The 25,233-nt window shown below is 48.0% G+C and overlaps 1 protein-coding gene across 4 annotated transcripts in view; it reads right to left on the bottom strand.

The window, feature by feature from the left end:
• The window catches only part of LOC117217915 (sterile alpha and armadillo motif), a 167,830-nt gene extending 143,256 nt beyond the window's left edge, over window positions 1-24,574 (bottom strand). Inside the window, exons 1-2 of one of the 4 annotated variants that reach the window (XM_033465806.2) lie at window positions 23,983-24,574; window positions 17,310-17,483 (exon numbers count right to left, since the gene is read on the bottom strand). In XM_033465806.2, coding sequence (XP_033321697.2) covers window positions 17,310-17,348 — 39 coding nt within the window. In that variant the 5' untranslated portion in view covers window positions 17,349-17,483; window positions 23,983-24,574. Of the gene's footprint in view, window positions 1-3,997; window positions 4,656-17,309; window positions 17,484-21,052; window positions 22,490-23,982 lie in introns of those variants that run through there. The other 3 variants (XM_076526514.1, XM_033465807.2, XM_033465804.2) reach the window with 3 other exon arrangements.
• Window positions 24,575-25,233: the final 659 nt, after the last annotated feature.

Below are 25,233 nucleotides of genomic sequence, written 5' to 3'. Positions count from 1 at the left end.
AGACCGTTGCTCAACAATGCACCGTGGCAAATCCGCGGCGCCGAGAATGCCTGCAAAACGGTGGCCGCTTTTGTCCCGCGGAAATCGTCTTCGTTGTCCCTGAAGACGAGCTCCGCGCGCATCTTTGTTCCGTTTTCTTTCGCGAAGGCTGCCACCGAAAGACAATGCGTTCGCTGTATTTTTCAAATGCTCGGCTTAAATTCTGCGAGATGCGCCGACGCCGCAAGGTTTTCTGGAATCTCGATTTCATGGAACTGGTAATTGTTGAGCTTCGATTTGATAGAATTGGTAATTGTCGAACTTCGATTTTAACGAATTTTGTTCGATAATATTCCGCAGGCTATCGGTGTCTTACAAACGATTTCATATGCATTGCATTTTTTTTTAATTAACGATAAATATAGAGCCTGTGTTGTAATTTGTAATTGTTTATTTGCTAATAATACAATACAAATATAATACAGTGATTAAAAAAGCACCGAGCGGATATAAAATGTATAATACGTGTATGTGTGATACAAAATGTATTTTATGCGAAGAAGAGTAACTGTATGCGAAGTCGCTGAGATACTGCCCGACCGATCGTCTTCTAGGCTGATGAACGCCTCTGTAGTCCTCTGGGAAGTGTCTCGAACTGGAACGTGCGGTCCTTTTATACCGAGTTCCTTAGATGCAATTAGGCTGCCCTCTCCACTATTCGTTTAGGTAAATTCCAGGTGAAAAAGAGTCCTAATGCATACGTGTTTCCTCGAGAAGATCGGGCTTGTACCTGTATTTATTGCCCCTATGTAGACACGTGTGTGTGTGAGTATCGTTGTATATACCAACAGCCTGCACATTTTTCGAGGAATCGAGTAATCGTGCCAGTCGCATGTCGATGTACATCAGAATGATGCAGACTCTAATTTTGAGAAGATTTTTGCGTTCGAAACGCGAGTTTGACAAGCACAGGCTAGATTTTCCGCGCCGCGTCGGTAGGTCAGGGTCGCCTGGGCGCGTGGGCGAGGTACGTCGTCGTCGCAACGATGGAAAACTCGCGCGAAGTCGATCATTTGAATGATACGCGGAGCCGTTGGCTAATTCGATTTGCATGATGTCGACGGATTTTTCACCGAGACGCAATTACATCGATGCTCGAGACAAGCACGCGTCGCGCCGCTCGACGACGTGTCTGATCATTGGCGGACGTTCTCTACTGGCCGGGCACCATGGACGATCGATTTCGATCGGATCCATGCCCCGTGGAATCCTCCTGCAGGATCTACGCCGTAGGATTGGATGGATCCGGACGATCCATCGAACAATATGGCCCAAAAATAATGATCACGTTTGAAACGAATTTTGGTAACTTCGACGATGGGACTTCGCTGGTTGAACGCTATGAAAGCGTACGAGAGTGTTGAATAGCGAGTAGCTATTTAGAAGGAGGAAACGTTTTCGTAGCAAAGTAATTTATTTGAAAAACGAGCCATGAGAAAAGATGGCGGACAGGATGTGACTCATGAATCTTATAGGACTTTCGCTGGAGACTTCTCGACTGGCTCTAACAAAGACCGCTCATGATCTAACCACTATCGATGGCGTACCATGTGCTTAACCTAGATCGACGTAATGTATGCTAAGTGCTTCCGAGAAAAAACATAAGTGACCTTGAAGTGTACCAGACCGCCTACGGACAGCGATATTCTAACGGTTGAAAAACTCGATTGCGTTGGAGTCGTCCGGATCTCGAGGAGGGAACGCCGATAGGTAGCGTCGTCTCGAGGACACCGCAAGGTCACTGGATTTTCCACCCTTTCGATCGCCTCGGAGATCACGAGACACAATCGCAATCCAATCGGTGGATTTCTGAAGGAAAATATATTTCCTAGAAAATATGTTCTCTTCGCGGGGAAAAAGATTTGCCGAGAAACTAAGGAATAGATCGACGACGAAACGTCGTTCGGATGATCCTAAGCGAATTCCTTGCCCGCCAAGCGTTGAAATCACCGGTGGCAGCCGTAAGCGTAATTCGATATCGAGTCGGGACGTTATCCGCGCGATCTCGATGCATTGTCAGACCGGCTACAAACAAATCGGCTGAGATTACGGTCTGGTAACGTCGACGAGATAAGAATGTCAGGCCAGGAATTGGAGAGGGCAATCGATCTTTCTAGATCTTTCCGTATTTTACGAGGGAATCCATCAAATTACGATTTCCCGCATTTCAGCAGATCGTGGAGCCATAGAGAATGATTTTTCAGAATCGAGACAACGAAGTAGCCTTCGCTAATCGTCCACGAATGAACTATGTATTACTAATTTGCAGTGTATATGCTGTTCAGTCGCGAATGTAGAACCAGCAAAGTCTAATTGCCTCGCAAAATAATTGCCTAATATAATAATTGCTTAATTACCTTCATCCGATGTAGGTAGCATACGCGGTAAGTCACCAATTAAAGGTATCAAAGATTTAAAAGAAGGGTTAAAAATCTAGGACCGTTGCAAGATCCCAATGGAATCTTATAGCGCAATTATACCATCTGCAAGCATTTAAAATGCTTCCTCATCGATTTAAGAGCCTTTAAAGATCCAAAATTCGGAGGTTTAAAAATCTAGGACCTTCGCAAGATCCCAATGGAATCTTATAGCGCAATTATACCATATGCGAGCATTTACAATGCTACCTCATCGATTTAAGAACCTTTAAAGATCCAAAATTCGAAGGTTTAAAAATCTAGGACCTTCGCAAGATCCCAATGGAATCTTATAGCACAATTATACCATCTGCAAGAATTTAAAATGCTTCCTCATCGATTTAAGAGCCTTTGAAGATCCAAAATTCGCAGGTTTAAGGACATTGTTGCTGTAGAATGTCTACAGGAGGTCGGTGGCCAGATGTTTAAAGATTTCGGATTTCGAGTGGCCAGAGATTTGGTTGTGCTCGCCTAGACGAAGCATTTCGACCTCTGTCGACTCAAACGACACCGACTATTCTCGCGCGAAGGTGAAAGGAAACTGGATTTAAGCTCTTGCAAGAACGGAACCGGTTTCAATTCGCGTTCGATCGTCGAACCCTCGTTGTTCCGTCTCGAGCTTGCTGGAGAATCGCGAGAAATTCAATTGTAAACAGAATTGCACCAAATAATAATAAATTTTGATGCTTTTACGACAGAAGATTTTTCACCCAAAAATTGGCCGGAAGTAGAACGAGATCCTCCGTGGTACGGAGAACCAAGATGGCGCCTGTCTCAACTCCCTATACCATTTAAAGTCTACGTCTAGTAACTATATCTATACTATATCTATATCTATACTATATCTATATCTATACTATATCTATACTATATCTATATCTATACTATATCTATACTATATCTATACTATATCTATATCTATATACTATATCTATATCTATACTATATCTATACTATATCTATACTATATCTATATCTATATATATACTATATCTATACTATATCTATACTATATCTATACTATATCTATATCTATATATATACTATATCTATACTATATCTATACTATATCTATATCTATACTATATCTATACTATATCTATACTATAGTAACGATTGTGTTCCATATGCGTAGAAATGTATTTTTTTCAGCAACGAAGACGTCCGAACCATTCAAAGCACGACAGTTATGTACTGCCACTCTCGATTAAAACACCTCGACTCGGTACGAACGGCCAATTACAATAATTCCTGCTACATCCATCATAAGCAACCCAACCACAATCGGCACGAACTATTTTCCCATTGTGTTCGGCAATTATCGGCATCAATCACTGCCACGCGTCAAAAAAAAAAAAAAGAACCGCGGCAGACATTATATACGACGCAGACGTAATTACTCCGGCTCTTATGAAAGACTAATTCGCGTCGTGTCGCCTGCACCGAGCCTTAGAAAATTCAATTGTCCTCGGGAAAAAGATCCTCTGCAAGGCATGCAGAGATAAACAAACGATTCACACTTAATTTTGTAATTAACGTACCAATCGATTCCTGTAATTCAGATTGGCGTCGCGTCCGAGGTTCCTGCGAAGCTGTTTGGTCCCCCGTTGCGGCAGCGTAGACTGCATTTTGCCACTTAACCTCACTTTCCTGGTGCCTCTGGACTCAACTCATCGCCGGCCGCGCGAGAAACCGAGACACTCCTCGCGTGAATCCGACGCAACGGCTCTACTGAATCGATCACCGTATTCGAAACTGGTCGAATCGATTGTTTCGCGAGACGTCAACCAAACAACTTCCGCGTCGGTCGCGAGACAGCCGGACTCGCGCGATCAGGTGGCGTTTCAAAATGACGTCCCGCCAGTAGCGGCGCTGCGCACGCGCGTTACGGATCACGACCGATCGAGTGTCTTTCACTGCGATGAAGTTACATCACGCCTGAAAGGTCACTGGTCGGATCGAGACGTTCACTGCGGTTCACCCACGTGCGTTCCTCGCCGAAGAAACGGATGTTTTGAACGCACGAGCTGGAGATCCCGTGCCAACATGAACGAAGCGTCGAAACTGTCGCGACGCGAGACGTGGCCCAAACAGCTGTTCCGCACGGTTCCGACGACGAGCCGTGTCGCGTTCCAAACGCGATCGACGCGGCGATCGACCCGAATCTGAACGTACGGGAAAACGGTAATTACATACCGCGGGCAGCTCTCGCAAATGTGTCGCGATAACTGGCGACACGCTCGAGGTGCGAGTCGGCCGACGAAAGTGCCGCGCCTGCGCAGATCCGACGGACCGTTTCGAACCTGTTCGAACGCGGCTCCTGCGGGAAAATCGCGTACCAACGAAAGTTCGCGTGCCGTTCACCCGAAAGCTCGAAGACAAGGTAGGTTCGACGAAGCCGGAGCAATTATTTTCGCGAATCGCGTTTCTTCTATCGAGATTCGAGCTACCTTCGAACGCCGTGGAACGCTCGTGCGATGACCTTGCGACGTGTTTTCAACGGACTGCGATCGAAAGAACCGCGCGCTCCACTGATCAGCGTGCGCAACCAGGGCGCCATCTGGCCGCGCCATTTTGAATTAGTGGTGCTCCAAGATGTTGCGAAACGCGAGTGCTCCCCGCGCTGTGTCTTGGACGATTTTGCTGAATTCCCCGGGTAAACGGCGTGCAAGGTAGGAAAAAATACGCCGCGATTGTATTTTCTTGCATGCTGATTCGGAATATATAATAGGGAACGGTTGCCATCCTAAATTTGTCCGAAAAATTGTGGTTCGAATTTGGACGCTTAACGGCTGTAACCCAACATGGAAGACCGTTTTGGCGGCACGATGGAAGAACGCGTACAGTTCTCGTAAGACAGCGATGTTGTCATCTTTCCCATTATCGTATTTCGCATTGATTCACGTTGGATGAAAGTTACATGCTCGCGCGGATGGTTGTTAACTAGCTCTTTGAGAATTAATATCCGGCAGAGACGCCGCGAGGTTTTACGATCGTAACCGGCACGCGAATGGCTTCATTTTCGTCGAACAGTGATAGACGTTGTATTCTGTTACATCGTGTACGCCCACGCGAGCATGTAGACAGGGAAATACGCCGTGTATTTGGACCCGGCATTAGCATACACCAAGGAGTGTACAGGAAACGCCGGGTTTCCGTCTTCTTGTATTTACATTCGCGGTGCGCGCGGGGGCTAATCGCTTGCGACGGCGGCCATGTTGGTCCGAATTGGCGGGAACCGCTTCAGCGAGAAAATGGCGGTACACCCTGCGCAGGACTTTCAGAGTCAGCTGGTTATTATTAACCTTTTAGGTACGGCTGAATTCTGCGCGAGGCTATTTCTCTGGACGGCAGAGTCTGATGTGTACTGTACAGGGTATACACAGGGTGTCCCAAAAATGTCTCGCAATCCGAAAGTGGCGGATTCCTCAGGCCATTTGAAGCAACTTTTTTCTTTACAAAAATTTTCTCCGCGGCACCGTTAACGAGTTATTAACGAAAAACAGTGACCAATGAGAGGCGAGCTCGGCTGCCGCGAGGCGATCGAGCCAATGAGCGGAACTGGGCTTCGCGCGCTGGTTGGCTGGGCCGCCTCGCGTCAGCCGTACTCGATTCTTATTGGTCGCTGTTTTTCGTTAATAACTCGTTAACGGTGCCTCGAAGAAAATTTTTGTAAAGGAAGAAGTTGCTTCGAATGATCCGAGGAACCCGCCATTTCCGGATTGCGAGATATTTTTGGGACACCCTGTAGACTGTTGTAAATCGATGCGAAGACAAAAGAAGTGTGAGACAATGCATATGAAGACGATTATTTGATTCAAACTATGACCGAGTGAGCTAGTAGAGTAAGCCACTATATTGGTGCGTCGTTCAGAGAGATGACATCCGCGGAAGCCACTATAGTGGCGCGTCGTGCCTGAAAGGTTAAAGGACAAAATTTCGCGAAAACAGAGTACATATATTTCGATTCCATCGCGATGTTGTTACACGAAGGAACATCTGGAGCCGTTAAAAAGCTCGGCGATTAAACATTTCTAAATAACAGCATAGTTGCGCATCGAAAACCATGAATTTGCCGCAACGCGATCTCCAGCTCACGCAACGTTACGCAACAACGGAGTTAAATCGATTCGCGCAAACTTCGATCGAAGTTGCAACAGTGTGTATTATGTTAATAGACACGTTACCGGCTTAGAATAATCGCGTTGCAAAACGGTTCGAGGAATCTACATTCATAATTTAAGAATGTTACGCGCGTTTCTAGGAAACGCGTTGGCAACGCGACGATCGATCATGCTTTTTAGCGGACGATTAACGAGCCTGTTTATGCGTAATGATACGGCGATCCCCGTGGATCCCGTTGCGTCCTCGGGTGAAATTATTCTCGCATTAGGCGAGACGATTTGCGAGACGGCCGAGTCGACGCGTGTGGTCTCTAAACACTGTAATATGCCGAGGCTGCGAGATGCACCGAGTTTATCACCGGGGGCACTTATCCACTCAGCGATCCTCCGAATGCATCTCTTCGCGATGCATTCTTCTGCAAGCTCGTTCCGATAGGGCTTTCGTACGACGCTAAATGCTCGAACGAAACGACGACTCGCGTTTCGAAAAAAAAACTCGATCCCTACGGTGGAATCTTTCGCATCGTTAAGTCGGGATCGGAAGCGAGCAGAGCATAATTTCAGAGACGTCGGATCTTCTATCGCTAAAATTAACATCTCCGACCCGAAGATCGATTCTTCGAGTCGTCAACTTTTTCGTAGTTCCAAAATTGTCGCAGAGCCTAAGACTAATGCACACATCACGGTCTCCGTCGGGTGAGACGGTAGTCTCGGCGAGCCTAACAGCCGGTCTGTTATCTTCATTAAACTATAAAACCGCTGACACGGTAGATAAATCCAACATCGGTAGTCCGGCACGTATAAAAATCGAGAAACAACCCGATAAAGCAGCGATCGGTTGCGCAAAGAGCGATTTCCACTGCGGTACGTTAGATAGAAATCGATTGTCCGAGTCGCTGTCTGGAAGCAATACCGATCGAGCCGATCCAAGAGAGCTCTGTTCGTCGCGTTCCCATGCCGTGTAGCCGCGTGCCCCTATTTTCCTAACAAATTAGATCTCTCCGTTTGATTTGTGAACGCTGCCGGCAGCGTGTCCGCCGACCCGCGATTTCTATCGCTTGTCTTGTTACGCCGCCGTCTCCTTCCTGCACCTATTCCCGGCCGTAATCGATTCAATCATCCGCCGTGATTTGTTGTTGCGTGGCTCGGATCGAACGCGATCTTCAATGTCATTCCGTTCGACGCCCTCGAACCGGTTTCCAATTTTCGCGGTCGCGATCCTGGCTTTTCGTTCCGATGAATCACTCCTCCTCGTCGTTGGAATTCCCCCCCGGATCCTCGGGAATGCGAGCTTATCCGTCTTGGAGGTTGACTTCGCTGATACGGTTGTCGCGGCTGCAACTTCGTATGCACCGAAGAAAGCAAGTCGGTACACGGTGGATTATTCCGAATGCTCGCGCGACCAATGTTGCAGAATGTTCCATTACCTGCGCGCAGACTCGCGCATACTTCGTGGAACGTTTCAAGGATCTGTTCTCATAGTTCCAGCGCGAAACGAGCGATCCGAGGAAGGCGTGGTCTCGTTGCTCTTGACTTTGAGGGAGCCGTAACAGTGTCCTATAGGTCGATCCGTGTGCCCACACTTGCTCTCTCGAGACATGGAATATCAAAGTGAAAGATAGGTTGCGATGGAAGGTTATCTATCTCGATCTGCCGGTGTAAAATCCTCTAAGTGGGCGTGGCCTAGTTTCTGTAGACTGCGAGGGAGCTCCGACAGTGTCATATAGGTCGGTCTCTGCACGCGTATACGTTTTCTCAGGACGCGCAGTATCGAGGAGAAAGATAAATAGCGATGGAAAGCTATCCATCTTGATCTGCCGGTGTAAAATGCACGAAGTGGGCGTTAACTTCGTTGCTCTCGACTTCGTCGCAGCGAAAACAATGTTGTACGGAGCAATCTCCGCCCGTAGCCGTTCCGAAGCAACGTTTCGAGACATAATAATACCAAAGAAAGAGATAACCGGCGATAGGAGGCTATCGATCTTGAATCGTCGGCTGAACGAGCGCCCCAAATAGGCGTGGCCGATCGCTCCGCGGAGTCGAAACTCTATCCTGTAGTTACAACGTCTGCTCGTGGTTGCTTCAAAGCGTCGTTTCAGGACACGCGACATCGAAGATAGACATCACGTTCGGCGATAGGTGGCTATCAATCTCTATTCGTCGTTGTAAAATGTCCTCGGTAGGCGTGGCTCCCATGCTCTGAATTTGTCCGGCGGCGCAAGCCGCTCTCTGCCTATGCCGGAGCAGCCCGAGCCTGGCCCGAGCCCGAGCCCGGCGAACCTAAAGAGCAACCCGGCTCGTAAACCTAGGGTTTACGAGCGCCTACCGTAAACATTAAGATAGCGATTGTTACGAAGTTTCTTTGGCCGGGCGAGGGGCCATCGGCTCCGGGTAGTAAGGAAGTTGTTCGACTTTAAAATTCTCCGGTGCGTTTGGTGCGAGGCATTCGCGAGGTATTCGCGAGGGATTCGCGAGGCATTCGCTCGGCGCGCATTCCGCGCCGGCTAACGTGCATCGACCTCGGAAAAAAATGATCGGGCCCGTTTTAATACGTTTCATCGGGCACCGGCTCGATGACTCTCGAATTCCTCTCGATCCCGACGAATCCATTAGCGGGAAACGATCGAACGCGAGCGTGCACGCATCGGCTGCGATAAATAAACGATAATTGTATGCGCACTTTCGCCGCGCACGGTGAAGAACAATGCGGCTCGACGAACGCCTTGACCTAAACCGCCTCTACCGCTGATGTTGCCGGCCTGCCGAGAGAAAATGTCGATCGAGCTGCGCGCCGATCCAGGGAACTGTCTTTTCAGATTGCTTTTTTCTTTTTTAACGCTTTCGTCGTCGATAATTGCCTAGCTCGGTTCGCTTTTCTGGCAAACGGTTTCAAATCGGAATTCGTCGTCGAAGCGATTTTTCGACGCCATTTCGAACTTTGTTCGCGATTCGAATGGACCTATCGCGAAGAGCTTCTACCTTCGGCTTTAATCCGAGCTTTCGAACGATCGAATATTCCCGTAGGAATGCAACCGCGAGTCGATTCAAAGTTTCCTTCGAAAGTCCGGTCACTTTTATTTCCACGATTAAAAGTACGATCTCCCATCTTCGAGCCGTCGAAGGTTGAAATCTGCATGCAGACAACGTTTCGAAATCATCGATTATCGCGAGGCTTTTAAAAGAAAAACCACACACAAACGCGCGCGTCGGCGACGCGTGCAATTTCTCGCGATCTAACGTACAAGTCGTGGATCATTTCGGTACTCTAGGCGACGCTCGCGCATCGCGGCACGAAACGATCTCTTCCCGCCGATAAAGTGGCATTAGCGATCGTGTAATATAAATGTAAATAAGCCCGGCTGGAAAAAGAAGCGCGCCTCCCGACCAGCTTGCTCCGCGTCCGCGCGCGCGATCGTTCGTCCTCTCTCGGCGATTCCTCCGTTAATTAGCGAACAACGCGGCCGGGCTTCTGTCTAACGACGCTCGTTTCAATATTAATCAATTCCGCGGCGACCGCGCCGAGCAATGAAAAACTCGTCCCGCGATCGTTAAAGCCTCGCGGATTGAACTGTTTCAAGCGGAACAGAGAGCTCGCGTGCGCGTGCAGAACGTTTCCACGAAGATACAAGATAAATTATCCCGCGACAACGCGCGCCGCGTCGTCGTTAATTAACATCTCGACTCGCGTTCGAGAGAGAAACCGAGCGCGTTTCGGGGATACGGCTGCCTCGCAGCGTAACATTGGGCAGCGAAAGATCGTGATCGACAGAGAGGGTTATCGCGACTCCGAGCCGAGCCGAGCCGAGCCGCGCCGCGGTCTCGTTAATCACGATCCCAGGTGACTGGATCGCGATCGAGCACCGAGATCGCGACACCGACGCTCTAAGCTACCTCGCGACGCGAGAGTCTCCGTCTGTAACCGCTGCTCGCCCAAACTCGCGCCGTAAATCACGCGATTATCTCGATCGCGATCGCCGTGGCACAGCGGCAAGGCTTCTCCGTCCACTGGGGTAGATCGTCGTCCGTCATTCGATTCATTATGCGTACATAATTTCCATTATTTCATCCAATTACGTTTCAATTTTAACGCTGTTTCTTATTCGATCTCGGGAGTTGATATTCTTCGCGGCAATATGCCGGTATTATTACCGGTATTTTTGCCGGTAGGGACGTCGAATGCCGGTAAAATATTGCTACGAATTTCCTTAACTATCTGTACAACATGTCCCGGCATTTCATTCGCAGTGACACGGCGCAATAAAACAACACAATTGTACAACGACCGCTCGAATGTCGGCCAAATGATCGATCGATTCTCCCAACGCCTGCACCATTCGGTGTAATTATACTTTAGGAAAGTACCATTTTCCCGAGAAAGATATGGAAAGGCTTCTGTAATGCCAGCTGGTCGATCGGCGGGGCTGCCTGGCAAAGTGGGACACGGCGGTCGTCGATCTATCGGTAATTATCATATTGCGTGGTTCGTGAAAAATGGCTCGGGCCCGTTGTCAAAATCGACGCGTCTTCATTAATCACGCCGACAATTAAGGATAATGGTCCGTCGATACCGCGGCCGCGGCATAGTTATCGTATTATCATAATTGCCGGCTCGATCTTCGCGGACGGTGTTACGGACTTTTGCGAACGCGCGCGCGCGCGCGCTTTTCTACATCGAATCGCCGCCGATTTTTCTCGGCGATCTTTATCGTCTAATCTCGGCGAGCATAATCGTTTTTCCTCTTTCACCGCGCGTCCTCGTCAATGGCACCGCGAAAGATGGTTGAGCAAGGTTTCCACGGCGTTCCTCTATTCCCGTAACACGTTCGCATTGGAGAGCCGATGCAAATGAAGGCTACCGGTCACGATAATAAACAATTTTTCCGCGCATAGAGACGACGTTTAATCGCCGCCGTCGACCGGCTACATCGGGCACGCCGATTCCCAGCCGGCTGCGATTAAGTAATAAATAATAACGCTACAATGTTCCTCGCGTTATCGCGGCTGCTATCGTTCCGCGAACACCGACCGATTAATTCTTTCGCCGCGAGAGCTCGTCGCCGGCGATTGCGATCTGCTTTCCCGTCGGACCGAGCTTCTCGATCTTAATTGTTAACAGACGTTGGAAAAGTGCAAGGAAAAATTTTCTCCCAACTTTGGGAGACAAACGGACAAAATCCATTCGCATCGGCGTGTCCTGAAAGCCGAGTCGCGTCGTTGAGCGATCGACAACGAACGCTCTCGCTTTCACGATTGCAAAAAATCGAATCTTTCGAGCACACAAGGTTCTTTAGAACGTCCGCTAGAATTGGTTCGGAGGAAAGGATTAGCGGCTCGCTAATTAATAGGCGTTCGCTGCGCGGTCCCATCGGCGTCCTGCGCGTCCATTTAATAACGCTCTGGGTCGGCCTTGACATTATGCGAGTCACGCGATAATGCCTCGACTATTGTCGCGACTGGTGAAAAAGCGGCGATAAAAAGCTGCAGCCTCCGACGGCAGTCGATGCGAAACCATAGCCTTGACATTCGCGCGACGCGTTCGCTTCTCTGGGAGAGCATCTAATTCATCGGATCAGCTGTCCGTATCTGGTCGAGAACGGGCCCCGTTTATTCGGCAGTGTTATCCTACACGGTTCTACAATTCGCACGTATCGCTGTTGTTTGCCGTAATTATTCCAACGGAACCCCCTCCTGAAGTCACGATTAATTAGGACAATTAGCGGGGAATCTCGCAGTAGGCGTCTCAAGGACCAGGGGACCGAAATTTTAGCGAAAACGAACCCGGTTCTTGTTCGTCTTTTCCGAGAACGTTCGAATCGATTCTCTGAATTTCTGGGAATCTAGTCTACGTATAATATAGTCTATATAATACACTATATAATATAATATACTATACTAGTATGTATATAACTAATATACTATTATATACTAGTATGTATATAACTAATATACTGTTATATACTATTATATACTATTATATACTACTATATACTACTATATACTATTATATACTATTATATACTATTATATACTATTATATACTACTATATATACTATTATATACTAGTATAGTATGTATATAACTATTATATAATATAGAATATAGTCTACGTATTTATTTAATGCTCCGAAAGGATACTTTTGGACCACGGATTCTACGCATTTGTGACAAAAGTTCGTAGACGAATAATGGAAATACGAGTTCGCAGAAAGATGTACGGTCGAAAATATCAAGGTTATGTCAAGGTTTTATGTCAAGGTTATATATAAAATGTCCGAAAAATGATCACGGCGTTTGCGCGTCTTCGTGCAGCGATATTTTAATCGCAGCGTCGTCGAACTTTTGAAAATTATCTATCGCGTCGAGTCGAACTGCGATTGCTGACCCGGGGCTTTTATGATCGAGCACGGGGACGATTTAATTCGTGGAAGCACACCGGGAAGAATCGATCGATTCACGTTTCTGATTCCGCGTAGCATTCTGGAAAAACTTAACGGGCGCAGTAAATTCCGCGGGAACGTTTCGTCTTCGACGAGAGGATCGTAAATCGTCATTGTCGGGGAAACTTTCTAACCTGACTGCATCCACGGTTTCGTTATCTTCGACGGAGAATCTGGCCACGTTATTCTTTAGCAGATTCTTATCGGTTCTAATATTCCGACGTGTTACAATAATTTCTCCCTAATTCGCGCTGAGATTGTGCAGGAAAATGGACAATTTCGGAAGACGAGATACGATTATTCGAGCCTTGCGCCTCGTTTTTATAGTATACTCGGTAACTATAAAAACGATGCGATGATTCCTGATTACTTTTTATCTCGGAAACATTGAGAAAAATAGTTTCATTGTCTATGCAGACGCGGACGGATGTTTCGTTTGCGATTAAGTTTGACGATAAAGCACGAGCTCGATTTATACTCCGTTTTAAAAGTCTTAAAATGAACAGTCTTCTCGCCTACAGTGATATTAAATTGCGGCGATTCGTAGAGAAATTCCGTCGAATCGCTGTCGCTGAGAGGAATCGCGTTGCTCGGGCCGAAAGGTGAATTTCTTTCGGTAAGAACGCGAGCAATCCCAGCTGTTCGAGTAATTACGAGCGGGTGAGATAATAAAAGAACGAGGCCAAACTCGTAACTTCCGGCCGAGACGGCCGGGCGTAATGATAATTTCTGAACCGGTGAGCAGTTTGCAAATTACGGCGATCATTTTCGAGCGGGCCGCGAGTTCGTTAACCGCGGTAACGCGAGACCGGATGAAAAGGGCCGACCGACATGAAAAACCGCCGCGCCGCAATTGCCGCGTAACCCAATTAAGGATGACAACGGTAATTACGGTGTATCAGGTGTTGCCGGAAAGTTACGCCGCGGATCGCCGCACTTTGTCTCGTCTTATCTGCCCGCCGGTGGACAACTTTCTCGACCGGCGGCTCCCTGTTCTCCATAAATTTGTCGATTTCCAAGTTTCTTTCCCGCAACAATTATTCATCTTGTCTTCGACAAACGGAATTTAAATATTCGATCGAATTTACACGGTAGCCGAACGAAACTTCTCCACCGTTTCGAAGCTCCGAGCTCTTACTTTTCCGATCCATCGATCACTTTCTTTCGACGGTGCGAAGACGGTTCTTCGTGGCGCGATTGGCGCAAAACCGGGGACATATTACTTTCTCAGAATGCTCGATTGAAATGGCTGCGAAAGCTTCGAGAATATTTTTCAACGATTCAGACTACCGCGGATATCAAGATCGAAGCTTCCTTTTTCCAGCGACTTCTCGAAATTTCATGTAGGATTTTTTTTCACCCGACTTATCGAGCTTCGAATGCGAGGTGTTCTCTGAATTTCAAGGCCACGAATCGACATTTCTGGCGAATAATTTTAATTAACGATCGTTCCATTGGGTACAACGAAGAGATCGAACTGTCTGGGAGAAGTATCGTCGAAGATACATCTCGGAAAAATAGACGAACGAAGCATCAATTTGCCCTAATCGCCAACAATCGCGTACTCGTCGTTTCCTCAGGCTCGAATTGTAGTTCGAAAACAGTTAAGATTACAATTAAAATATATCTCGCGACAGCGAAAAGGGTGCTATACGTTCAAATCGAGACACATTCTAATTTCCGATCGCAACGCGAACATCTCGGAAGAATAGACGAACGAAGGATCAATTTACCCTAATCGCCAACAATCGCGTACTCGTTGTTTCCTCATGCTCGAATTGTACAGTTCGAAAACAGTTAAGATTACGGTTAAAATATATTTCGCGACAGCGAAAAGGCTGCTATGCGTTCGAATCGAGAGACATCCTAATTTCCGATCGCAACCACGAACATCTTGGAATGTTTTCCTCAAGTTCGCGCGCCAGAAACGCAGAAACTGCTCTCGACCTCGACCCGAGTCGACCCGACCGATCGAGAGCCTTCGTTCCGTTTCCGTTTCGCGTCTCTGCTCGTCTCACGACCACGATTCAGCCGCGATCTCGGATCTCTTTCGAGGATCCCGCGAAACCCGAGCAGCGCGAAAGAAAAGAGGAATTCGTTTTGTCTCGCGGTTCATCGTCCGATTCGAAAGTTACGGGCGATCGCGGAGACGCCACGGGCGCCGTGCGGACCTAAACGGATTCCAGAACTCCAGGATCGTAATCGCGTTTTCTTTTTTCCAACGGATATATCGGCCGCGGGATTGGTTTCAGAAAATAACTCGGAGCCGAGCTATTCTCGACTCGAAGGCCGCGTGCCCGTTCCGCATCGCGCAATTGCACAATTGCGAATCTGTCTATCTCGGCGTCTATCGCCGGCCCAGGGTAGCCTCTCCCCGTCTCGCTCCCGTCCACCCCCTTCGGCCAGCCGCGGTTTTCCCATGGATGTACCATAGAAATTTCCCGTCGTTCAGCCTCGGCCGTTTTTATCCGCGGCGACGTCGTTAGATCTAACGACGCCGATACCGTCGCTTGTGCAAGCGATCGGTAACAGGTTTCGCAGGCAGATTCCTCTGTCGGCCCGTTTATTAAAAATAAGGAAAGGGTATGCGCGTACAAATCACCCGGGCCCCGTATATGGCGCGATGGGACGCCGTACCCGCCGTAAATAATCCTAGACGATCGTCGATTCTATCGTTGAATCGCTCTCTTCGCGGGTTCCAGTTTTTGTTTGCTGCCCGTCGCGTCCCGTCGCGAAATCGACGCGCCGCGCGTATCGCTGCGAATTATAAAATCGAGGACAGCAGGGAGATCGAAAGATTCGAAGACGTTGATACGTCTAATTGTTCGAAGCCGTTCGGGAACGATGCGAACGGTGCACAGGCATCTGCCGATTATCGATCAAGATTACGTATCTTGGCAATGATCCTTGCTTCGCGCGACGGTATTTCGCGACGTTCGTTCCAGTCGACGTTCGTCGGCCTGCATTTATTTATACGTATGTACATACAACCGATCGGACACGCGATTCTTGGTTCGATTGCCGCGACACTGATCGATTAGCGAGAGAAGGAAGCGATCTAGTTCAGAGATCACCGATCCATCACTCGCATCCTCGTTGTGCCAGATCAAAGACGCCAATCGATCGAAAATAGTTCTGCTGTAAAAACGGTTGCATTTGTCAGAAACAATTACAGGATAGCAAAGATATTCGTTTCCCGCTAAAATTATCGTTATTAGAACACGAGAGTGTTCTAATCTGATTCAAAAGTTTATCTTCATCGGTTTGACGGTCCAGTAAATACGGCTTGATGGAAAAGGGTGCATGGAACCAAATGAAATAGAAAATAGTAGGCTGACCGATCGAATGGATGCCGAAATTAGTGCAAGAAGTAATTAAAAATCGCAGTGGATATGTCGACAACGCGGTGATATACAAAATAATATATATATAAAATTCACGTTATTTTTATGATAATGTAAAAAAGATATAGTAATATTAAATATGCAGGGTGTCCAAAAATTTCTCGCAAACCAGAAATGAGAGATTCCTGGGATCATTTGAAGTAACTTTTTCCTTAGCGAAAATGCAACCCGTGGCTTCGTTTACGAATTATTAACGAAAAACGCTGACCAATGAGAGGCGAGCTCGCCTGGCGCTTGGCGGACGAGCCAACGAGCGCGCGAAGCCCAGTTCCGCTCGGCCGCCTCGCGCCATCGTATCTCACCTCTCATTGGTCACTCTTTTTCGTTAATAACTCGTAAACAAAGCCGTAGATCGCATTTTCGCCAAGGACAAACTTACTTCAAATTACCTCGGGAACCTCCAATTCTCGGATTGCGAGACATTTTTGGGACACTCTGTATAGTCTATAAATATATATATTAAAATATATAGTGTAGACACAAGAGTACTTGTTAAAGATTCGTCCGATCGACATTGAAATAAATTAGAGAAATTATATCCATTTCCCATCGGTCCCCCGAATCGATTCAATTTTCTGCGCGCGTCCGAATACTTTTGGAGGAGAGTGTAAACGCCGACGATCGCGCATCCCACGCATTGTGCGAGTGCTGCCACCTCGCAGGCCAGTATCTCACTCGGAAATCAATCTGCCGTACCAACGGAACCGAGATTTATAAAACCGTGCTCTCATCGCAGCTCTATAGCGCGTCGTACTCGAGAACACGACGATCAATATTTGCGGCATCGATCGCCGATATCGTTCCCGGCGCGAAAGCGCGGGGCGCGAAACGCGACGAACGCGAGAGAAGGAGAACGCGAGACGCGACGAAAAAGGAGAGGGACTCACCTTTTTACGATGCGGACAGCACGAGGGCCCGTTCCCCATGGCTACCGGAAGTCCTCGACGTCTCCTTTTAGCTGGTTGCCGAGCGGCGATCAAGCACCCGGTCGCGTCGGCTCGCTTTCTGAATTTTCGCCTCGCAATCGGCTCCTCTTCCGTTCGTCATCGTCGCGCCGAAACCTGCTCCGAGAAAGTTGCCGTTTATTATCGCGTTGGTATTTCAGCCGGCGCGGCCCGCCGGGGCCCGATCGAAAGTTCACTCGCCTCCGCGAGCCGCCCGATTTGCTTAATTGCCGGACACCGATCCTTCGAACTTTTATCCTGTTATTTCGCCCCGGTTGCCTCGACCTGTGATCGCTCGTTCGCGATCGTAACACCCCGACGCGCCGACTTGCACCCTTCGACCCCTTGCCCCACGATTTAAGTTTCAATAACAAAGGTCACAAGGAACAAGATCGGTCGCGCGCCGATTCAATCGCACAGATCTTACGCGTTACTATAGTAGTAGTAATAATGTAGTATAATATAATTACTAATTAATTAATTAATACTAATATAGTATAATATAATATAATTATATTGTTGATTGAAGAGAATTGAATTGAATGGAGAGAAACGAAAACCACAAGACCTGGTTGTAGGGCGAAGGGTTAATTAACACTGTTCCCCCGTGAAAGTAGGAGGAGCGTTTTCTTTCGAGAAAGCTTGTTGCTCGTAATCGCAGTTTCTTCGAGCATAGACTGCTTTCTCGAAAGAAATTTCTTTTAGTCATTCAGAGCGAGGTTTCACTTGCCACTGTCGTCTTGGGAACAATGCGGAAAATTTCTGCTCGAAACCGAGGAGATCGATACCACGGTAGAGCCCGGACCGTGGATCCTCGCGCAAATTCTCAATTTCACGAATCATTCGATTTTTTAAGAACAGAGAAGGTCCTCGCGCCAAACGGAATATTCCTCAGGGTACGAAGAGATCGATCGAGCAATCGTTAATATTTGTCAACCTTCCACATCGCTGTGCGACAATGACGACGTAAATCATTCGCACGGATCTCGTTTCATCGCTGGAACCTGGCGTACTACTTTATCGCTCGAAAGGATTCTTTTACGACCTCTTCGCGTTTCGTACGTTCGTTATCCACTCGTTCGGACTCTCGTTCGAAATCGTTCCGCGGCGTGATTGGCAGGCGTGCGGGTTTCTCTGATTTTTACAGCTCGCGCGGTCCGATGATCGCTCTCGGCCCGCAAGAAACGAGCCCGCAACAAACGTCGCGATCCTCTGTGTGCCCCGGAAAAAGAACGATTCGACGCGAGGCGGGGTCGTCGAGGCGACGATCGCGTCTCGTTCGATTCTTCCGCGGCGCGTGGGCGGACGATCGCGAACTGGCTCGCGGGACGCGGCGATAAGTGACGGGTGAAATAAACCGCAGGAAACTGAAGAAGCCCCGGCTCGGACGAGTTGACAGTAATGCCCCGGTAATATGGATTACCGTCTCAGGCTGGCGAATATAAAGTTTCGCCGTGCAACATCCCGCGGACGGGCTCGATGATCGAGCCTTGACGCTCGCGAGTCCGAGTCCGAGTCCCAGGTTTCATCGGACTCGCAGTTCGTTCACCCGGAGGATGATTTCTCCGCTGGGAACAGTGTTCCTCGCCCCGGGAGGAATCCCGTTCAAATCCGTTCCGTATCGTTGCTCCTCGAGCTTTTCCCTCTCTCTCTCTTTTTCTCTCTCTCTTATTTATTTTCGCCGCTCCTTTTTGGTTTTCTCCGTGGCTATCTTTCACGTAAATTCGGAGCTTCCAGGAAATTGGACGTCCTCGGTGAACTGCTCCCGGTTCTTTTCTCGCCACTGTTGAGATTTTTCCGTATTAAGCGGCTGCGAAGTTTCGTCCTTTTTTACTTTTGGCAATTGAATTATTCACGGATAGTGTTAGATAGCCGGACAGATTTTTTGGGGGGATATTATCAACGGTAGAATTTCGAAGCAATTGGGAGCACCGACTTTGAACCCTTTGAGAACAGGTGACGACACAGCGAAGACGTATCGAGGCCGTGTATTTTATTGCAAAAGCAGCGAACGTGTAATTATATTGCAGTAACGAAAGATCAGGATATATTGTTCATTTTTCTTCTTATTTGAGATTTTCATAGGCAATCTAGTTGTCAAGGGAATATGTTTTTACGGGCTTTAACACTAAATCTACCAAGCAGTAATACTAACTGGCATGTACTGCTTCACAAAAGTGAGAGGATCGAATTTATTTAGAATTTGTAAAGCTTTTATTATAAGACTTGCTCCAATAATATAATATTATATATAATATAATACAATATATAAATAATAATTAAATTAATAATATAATAATAATAAATATAATATAATATATTAATATAATAATATAATATTAATATATATATATATATATATATATATATATATATATATATATATAATATATAAATAATATAATATATTCCACGAAAGAGTCTCGGAACTTTGCAGACTTGCAAAATAAGAAAGCGGTCACTTCGACCGCGGTAGGTTTAGTGTTAAAAAGCCTCGTTCGCAAAGAGACGATTGTTACTCGTATCAATTTTCACTCACGTCTTTGGTCTACCAAGGGACGAACACGATTTCCTAACGTAATCGGACTCATGTCACAACGACGAGTAATTTCTGTGTACAGAGATCGTCGCGTTTGGTATACTACTTTTTGGTTAAATTATTATATTTACGCCATAGGCGAACGCGTACATCGTCGCGTCTCCTAAATATTTTGCGAATTTTGCTGTTCAAGGACAAAAGAGCCACGATCGAGTGCGGTAGGAATCGATGGTACGGTGTTGGTAATGTTCGCAAAAAGTCATTCGAGTCGTAAAATTCGTCGACGGCGACGTACGTACGCCGAGAGGTCGTAGAATAATCGCCAAGAGGAAAAAGTCTCTCGTAATAATTTTCTCAAGCAAAGACAAATATTGACGCGTTCGCGGTTCCATGACCTGCGTCTGGGTCATGGTTGTTTTACAGAAGAGGTTTATAAATTGCGCATTGTCCGTGACAACGGCTATAATTAATTAGCGAGCCACTATTTTTTTACCGGCGCGTCGATCATAAGACAAGACTTCTTTATCCTAACAAACTGATTGTTCTCGCGCGAGTTTCGAATCTCGGAAGAAGCTAGAACCGCGATAATTCGCACGGAGATTCGCGATCTAATTACGAAAAGACCGTAGCCAGCGTCGAAGGTTTGAAAATGCGAATTTATCCAGCGAGTCGACTGCAGCTACAACGAACCTTCGAAAGAGAATCAGTCCCTCTGTCCTTCATCGAAGGGACCAAGGAAAATTGGAATTCGCATAAAGATCCACGGTGTAATTACTCGAAGACGGCAACAGCCAGGAAGTTGCGCGAAGGTTCGAGCGGCTCGAGAAGCTGCAAGAAGAAATCTCGGCCCGAAAATCTCGGACGCCTGGCAATCTCGCGGAGCTTGAACTCGCGATTGAGAGTCCGCGGGGTCGGCCGCAGGGCGTTCGCGGGCCGTAAAATCGCGATCGAACAGCTGGGAGCGTCGAGGACACGTCGCTGTTCGCGCGATCCGCACGCTCGATAACGGCGAGAGCCCCCCCGCCGCGGCGGCGCGGCAACTCGAAAACGCTAATGAGTGTCGAGAGGTTGCGGCGCCGGAAATAGAGTCTGACGTGTTCGCCGGGAATGTTTTTTTCAACGTCGGCCCGGACAACGATCTACTTGCCTTTCCTCGGTGGCAGAATCTCCCAGCGGAACGCAGCGCGGTTCGCGCACAAGGCCGAAGTCCGATCGCGATCGCGCGTTAGAAGGTCCCAGCGATCGAGTATCGTTCCGGGACAAATCGAGATCGGCGATCCAGATCTATTCCCTTCTCGGGAAGGTGGGAGCTGGCGGTCGGGTGGAGGTTTTCGAAAAACTGCCTCCGAAATTCGCGGAAGGCCCGCCGCCGGACACCGGACCAGCTAGCGTCCGCTAGCAGCACGTGTTTACGCGTGCGCCAGCACACGGTACCAATATCCACGCGAGTCACCGCTTTATTTTCCACCGTTACATCACTGTCGCCAGCGTTTCGCCGCCTTCTGTCCGCGATAGCGCGCGCCGGCGGTGCAGGCGATCGAGAAAACGAGAGCCGCGACGAGAGCCTTCGATCGCCGAGAGAGGAATCCGCGCGCCGCGCGTACGTCAGCCGCTAAATTACCCACCGGAATATCGTCGGGCACCCGCCAACCGGGTTCCTTCACCTTGGCGGCGATTAACTCCTGTCAAGGAATCGCTAATCACCGACCGACACCTCTCGCCGATGCCTCGTGCTCGACGTTCGAGCCTTGAAACAGGATTTTCGAGACGCGGCCAGCAGGCTCGCGCCGAGTTCCAGAGAGGATTCTCGAGGCTACGAGGACGCGTCTTCGTTGACGGATGGGGCAACCGGTTGTAACGAGCACTCTCCTATAGCCTGGCTTCTTCGACGAATGGAGAAACTGGACGCCGAGTCGGAACGGAGGATCGTCCGAGAGGTTTTTTAGAACATTTCGGTTGCACAATTTCTTTGATAAATGGCAAACCTTGTTGCCACGCTCGGCGGATCATCGATTTGAAGGTTTCTTCTGCGAAACAGCTGGTTACCAAGTTCGAGGATCGCGAACGCGCGAGAGCTCTCTAGCGGCGATCTATTTTCCTCGATGATCGAACCACACCGAATTGTCAAGCGCGAACGTCGATCGCGAAGAGAGCCGATCCTTCGGCAAACGAAATGCCAACTTCGGAGGAGGACACGCGATTCGCGAATATGTTAGAATCCTTTTAAACGAGGCCGTCTTCCTTGATAAGCTGCACGCCACCGAGATGCCGAGTTTCGCGAAGTGCGAAGAAGATTTACCGAAGAGCGAACCTTCGTCGACGAGAGTCCCGAACATTTCGCGAAGACGTCGGCGAGACGAGGGAGGTCGGGGGATCGCGCGAATCTCGGCGGCAACCGTCTCCGAGATATTTCGAAGCGATTAGGTTCGACGCGACGCGGTTTTCGAGCGGCGCGGAATGCGAGGACGCGCGGATCGCGAAACGCTCGCAACGTTACTGACAAGAGAGTCGCGGCTCTTCGATCCGCGGAGCACGTGTCGATCGTAAACACTCGCTTGCGTCAGCACGCGGCCGCGGAAACTCGTTTTGTCAATGGAACGATAGGCCAACCACTATGAGAGATATCTATAGAACGTTAGCCGTTCGCGATACACCGCCCAATGCCGAACTTCCACCGCGATTTCCAAAGCGACCGCCTCGCGAACTATTGGGTTGGCAACTAAGTAATTGCCGATTTGTTCGATGAAATAAAAAATTTTTTTTTACTTGGAACGAAGTTCAATCTGTAATGTGTATTTTCCATTTTGTTCGATGACCTTTTGCCATCTCTCTGACAACTTGAAAATTCCACGCTCGTAGAAAGTCCGATCCTTTTCGGCCGAAAACTGAGTTAAGTGAGATTTTACAGCGTCGTCGTCGTTAAAGGTTTTACCACGAAGGGAGTTGTCCAGGGATCGAAACAAGTGGTAATCCGATGGCGCGAGATCGGGGCTATATGGTGGGTGTAACATCGATTCCCAAGCAATATCCATTAATTTTTGCCGAGTGGACAAAGACGCGTGCGGCCTAGCATTGTCCTGCTGGAAAATGACACCTTTACGATCGACCAATTCTGGTCGCTTTTCCTCGACCGCTGCATTCAATTTGCCCAGTTGCTAACATTCACGGGTAATAAAAAATAACATAATAATAATAATAATAATTTTATAATATAACATTTACGGATATCATAAAAATGGGAGTGAGAGACATCTATAACTGAAATCGGCAATTACTTAGTTGCCAACCCGATACACCGCGGCTCGAATTCTCTAGCGGATCGGACGGAACAATTCCGTGACTCATTTCGCTCGCTTGATATTCTGCGCGCTGCAAAGTCTAAGTACGGTAATGTCTCTCTAATCTACGCTCAGATTGTCTATAAATATTGACAATTTTGGAAGAGGAGATACGATTGTTCGAGCTTTGTGGCTCGTTTTTTATGGTTACCGGTTGTCAACGACTATAAAAACGAGCTGCAAGACTCGAATGACAATGAAACTATTTTTCTCAATGTTTTCGAGGTAAAAAGTAATCAGGAATCATCGCATCGTTTTTATAGTTACCGAGTATACTATAAAAACGAGCCGCAAGGCTCGAATAATCGTATCTCCGCTTCCCAAATTTTCCATTTTTCTGCACAATCTCAGCGTCAATTATTATTACTGTAACCAGAAATTCGAACGGTTTGTTCTTGCCGCGCTTGTTTTCGATGAGGCGAAGAAGGGCTGCGAACGCTATCGTCCCATTTAGTTAGGATCTTTCCGGAGTGTTGGACGAACTCGGTTAATTTTAGCCGTACAGCAGAGTCCCGATCGACTTTGTTGCAACCGGACCGCGGATCTTTGTGCAAAATAAAAATTGTCGCCGTCTCCCGCGTTGAACAGAAATTACATAAAAATGTGTTTCTTCTTTTGTTGATGTTAGCACGGTGAAAACAATGCTGCGGTATTTTTGAATCCTTTCTTTGTCTTCATTATTCCGAGTTTCGTTTATTCATTGTTGCTATAACTTCATAAAATCTAATTATAAATTTACCTTTAACGTGGATACACTGTGGGCGTTGTTGAACGTCGTCGAGTGCACGATCAACGCGTTCCTACTTCAAATTTGCAATACCGATGCGGAGAGGATCGATGTTCGTCGCGACGACGATCGTCTATTTTGTAAAATAAAGGCAGAGAATGAATATCGAAGAAATCTGGAGAATAAAGCCGCACCGACGATGCATCTGAAACGACGTTTCGAAACTTCTGCACTTCCTAGAACATTGCACTCGCAACACGGGCCACTGTTGCCACCGAATCCGAGCACCGCACACTAAAACCAAGTTCCAGCACCCAACTCGACGGTTAAATTAATTAATAAGAACGTCGCGAAAGAGGCGAGATTCTCTGCTCCAAGAATCTTCCGCGGGATCGAAGTCGCGGCGAAAGCGCGAATTTGCGCGGACTTTCGCAGTTCGGACGGGACGGAAGAATTATTTGTCGAGGCGGCAGAGAAGTCAAGGGTGTCGGCGACAGGTGAGCAGGTTAATCGAGCCTCGCCGGCGAGGCGAGCACGTGCGTCGCCCGGACTCGCGAGAATTCCGCGAGGATTCGCGAGGAGACGCGCGTGCGAGTCGAAGACAGGCGCGCGCGCGAGCCGAGATCAGACTGAAGAAAGTCTCGCGTGTCTGGTTTTTCGCGCGTCTAACGCGTTTCTTATCGTCCGCCTGTAAACATTCGCTTACATCACCGTCGTCGGTGTCGTCGGCAGGCAGGTCGCGTCGTTCCGACGTAGAAATCCGTTTCTCTCCGCTTCCTCCTGCCCGTCGAACCTGTCGCGGCGCAACAATTTCGAAACGTTTGTCGTCCCCCACCGACAGAAACAGAACTCTCGAGCCCGGGGAAACGAGGTCGCCCGAAATTTCGTTGAGAACGCCCGATCTTCGAGAAATCCAGAAGGATTCCGGTCTCCGACAGCGTCGACGATACGTCGAAAAGACGAGCTACGTAAACGTTTCTCGATCGACGCTGCATTTACGGGGAGAATTCGATAATTTCGAGTTAATTCCTTCGAAACCGAAGCGTCGAGTTGTTTCGCAGTTACACACAAGTTATACACCTAATATGAATTATAGATCAGTTGCGCAATGCCGTTGAATGAATTTATTCAATATTTCGAGTACGGCGAGTTCGCGTACCACTTATCGCGTAATTATCATTTTTATCGCCTGGAATATGCGGGAAGGAAAAAATATATATTCGATCGCGTACGCTATTGTGCGGGAAACGATTGCGCAAGAAT

Source organism: Megalopta genalis, chromosome 1 (assembly GCF_051020955.1).
Source record: "Megalopta genalis isolate 19385.01 chromosome 1, iyMegGena1_principal, whole genome shotgun sequence".
Lineage (NCBI taxonomy): Eukaryota > Metazoa > Arthropoda > Insecta > Hymenoptera > Halictidae > Megalopta > Megalopta genalis.
The sequence above is the reverse complement of the archived record's forward strand: the minus strand, read 5'-3'. Positions and strand labels throughout refer to the sequence as shown.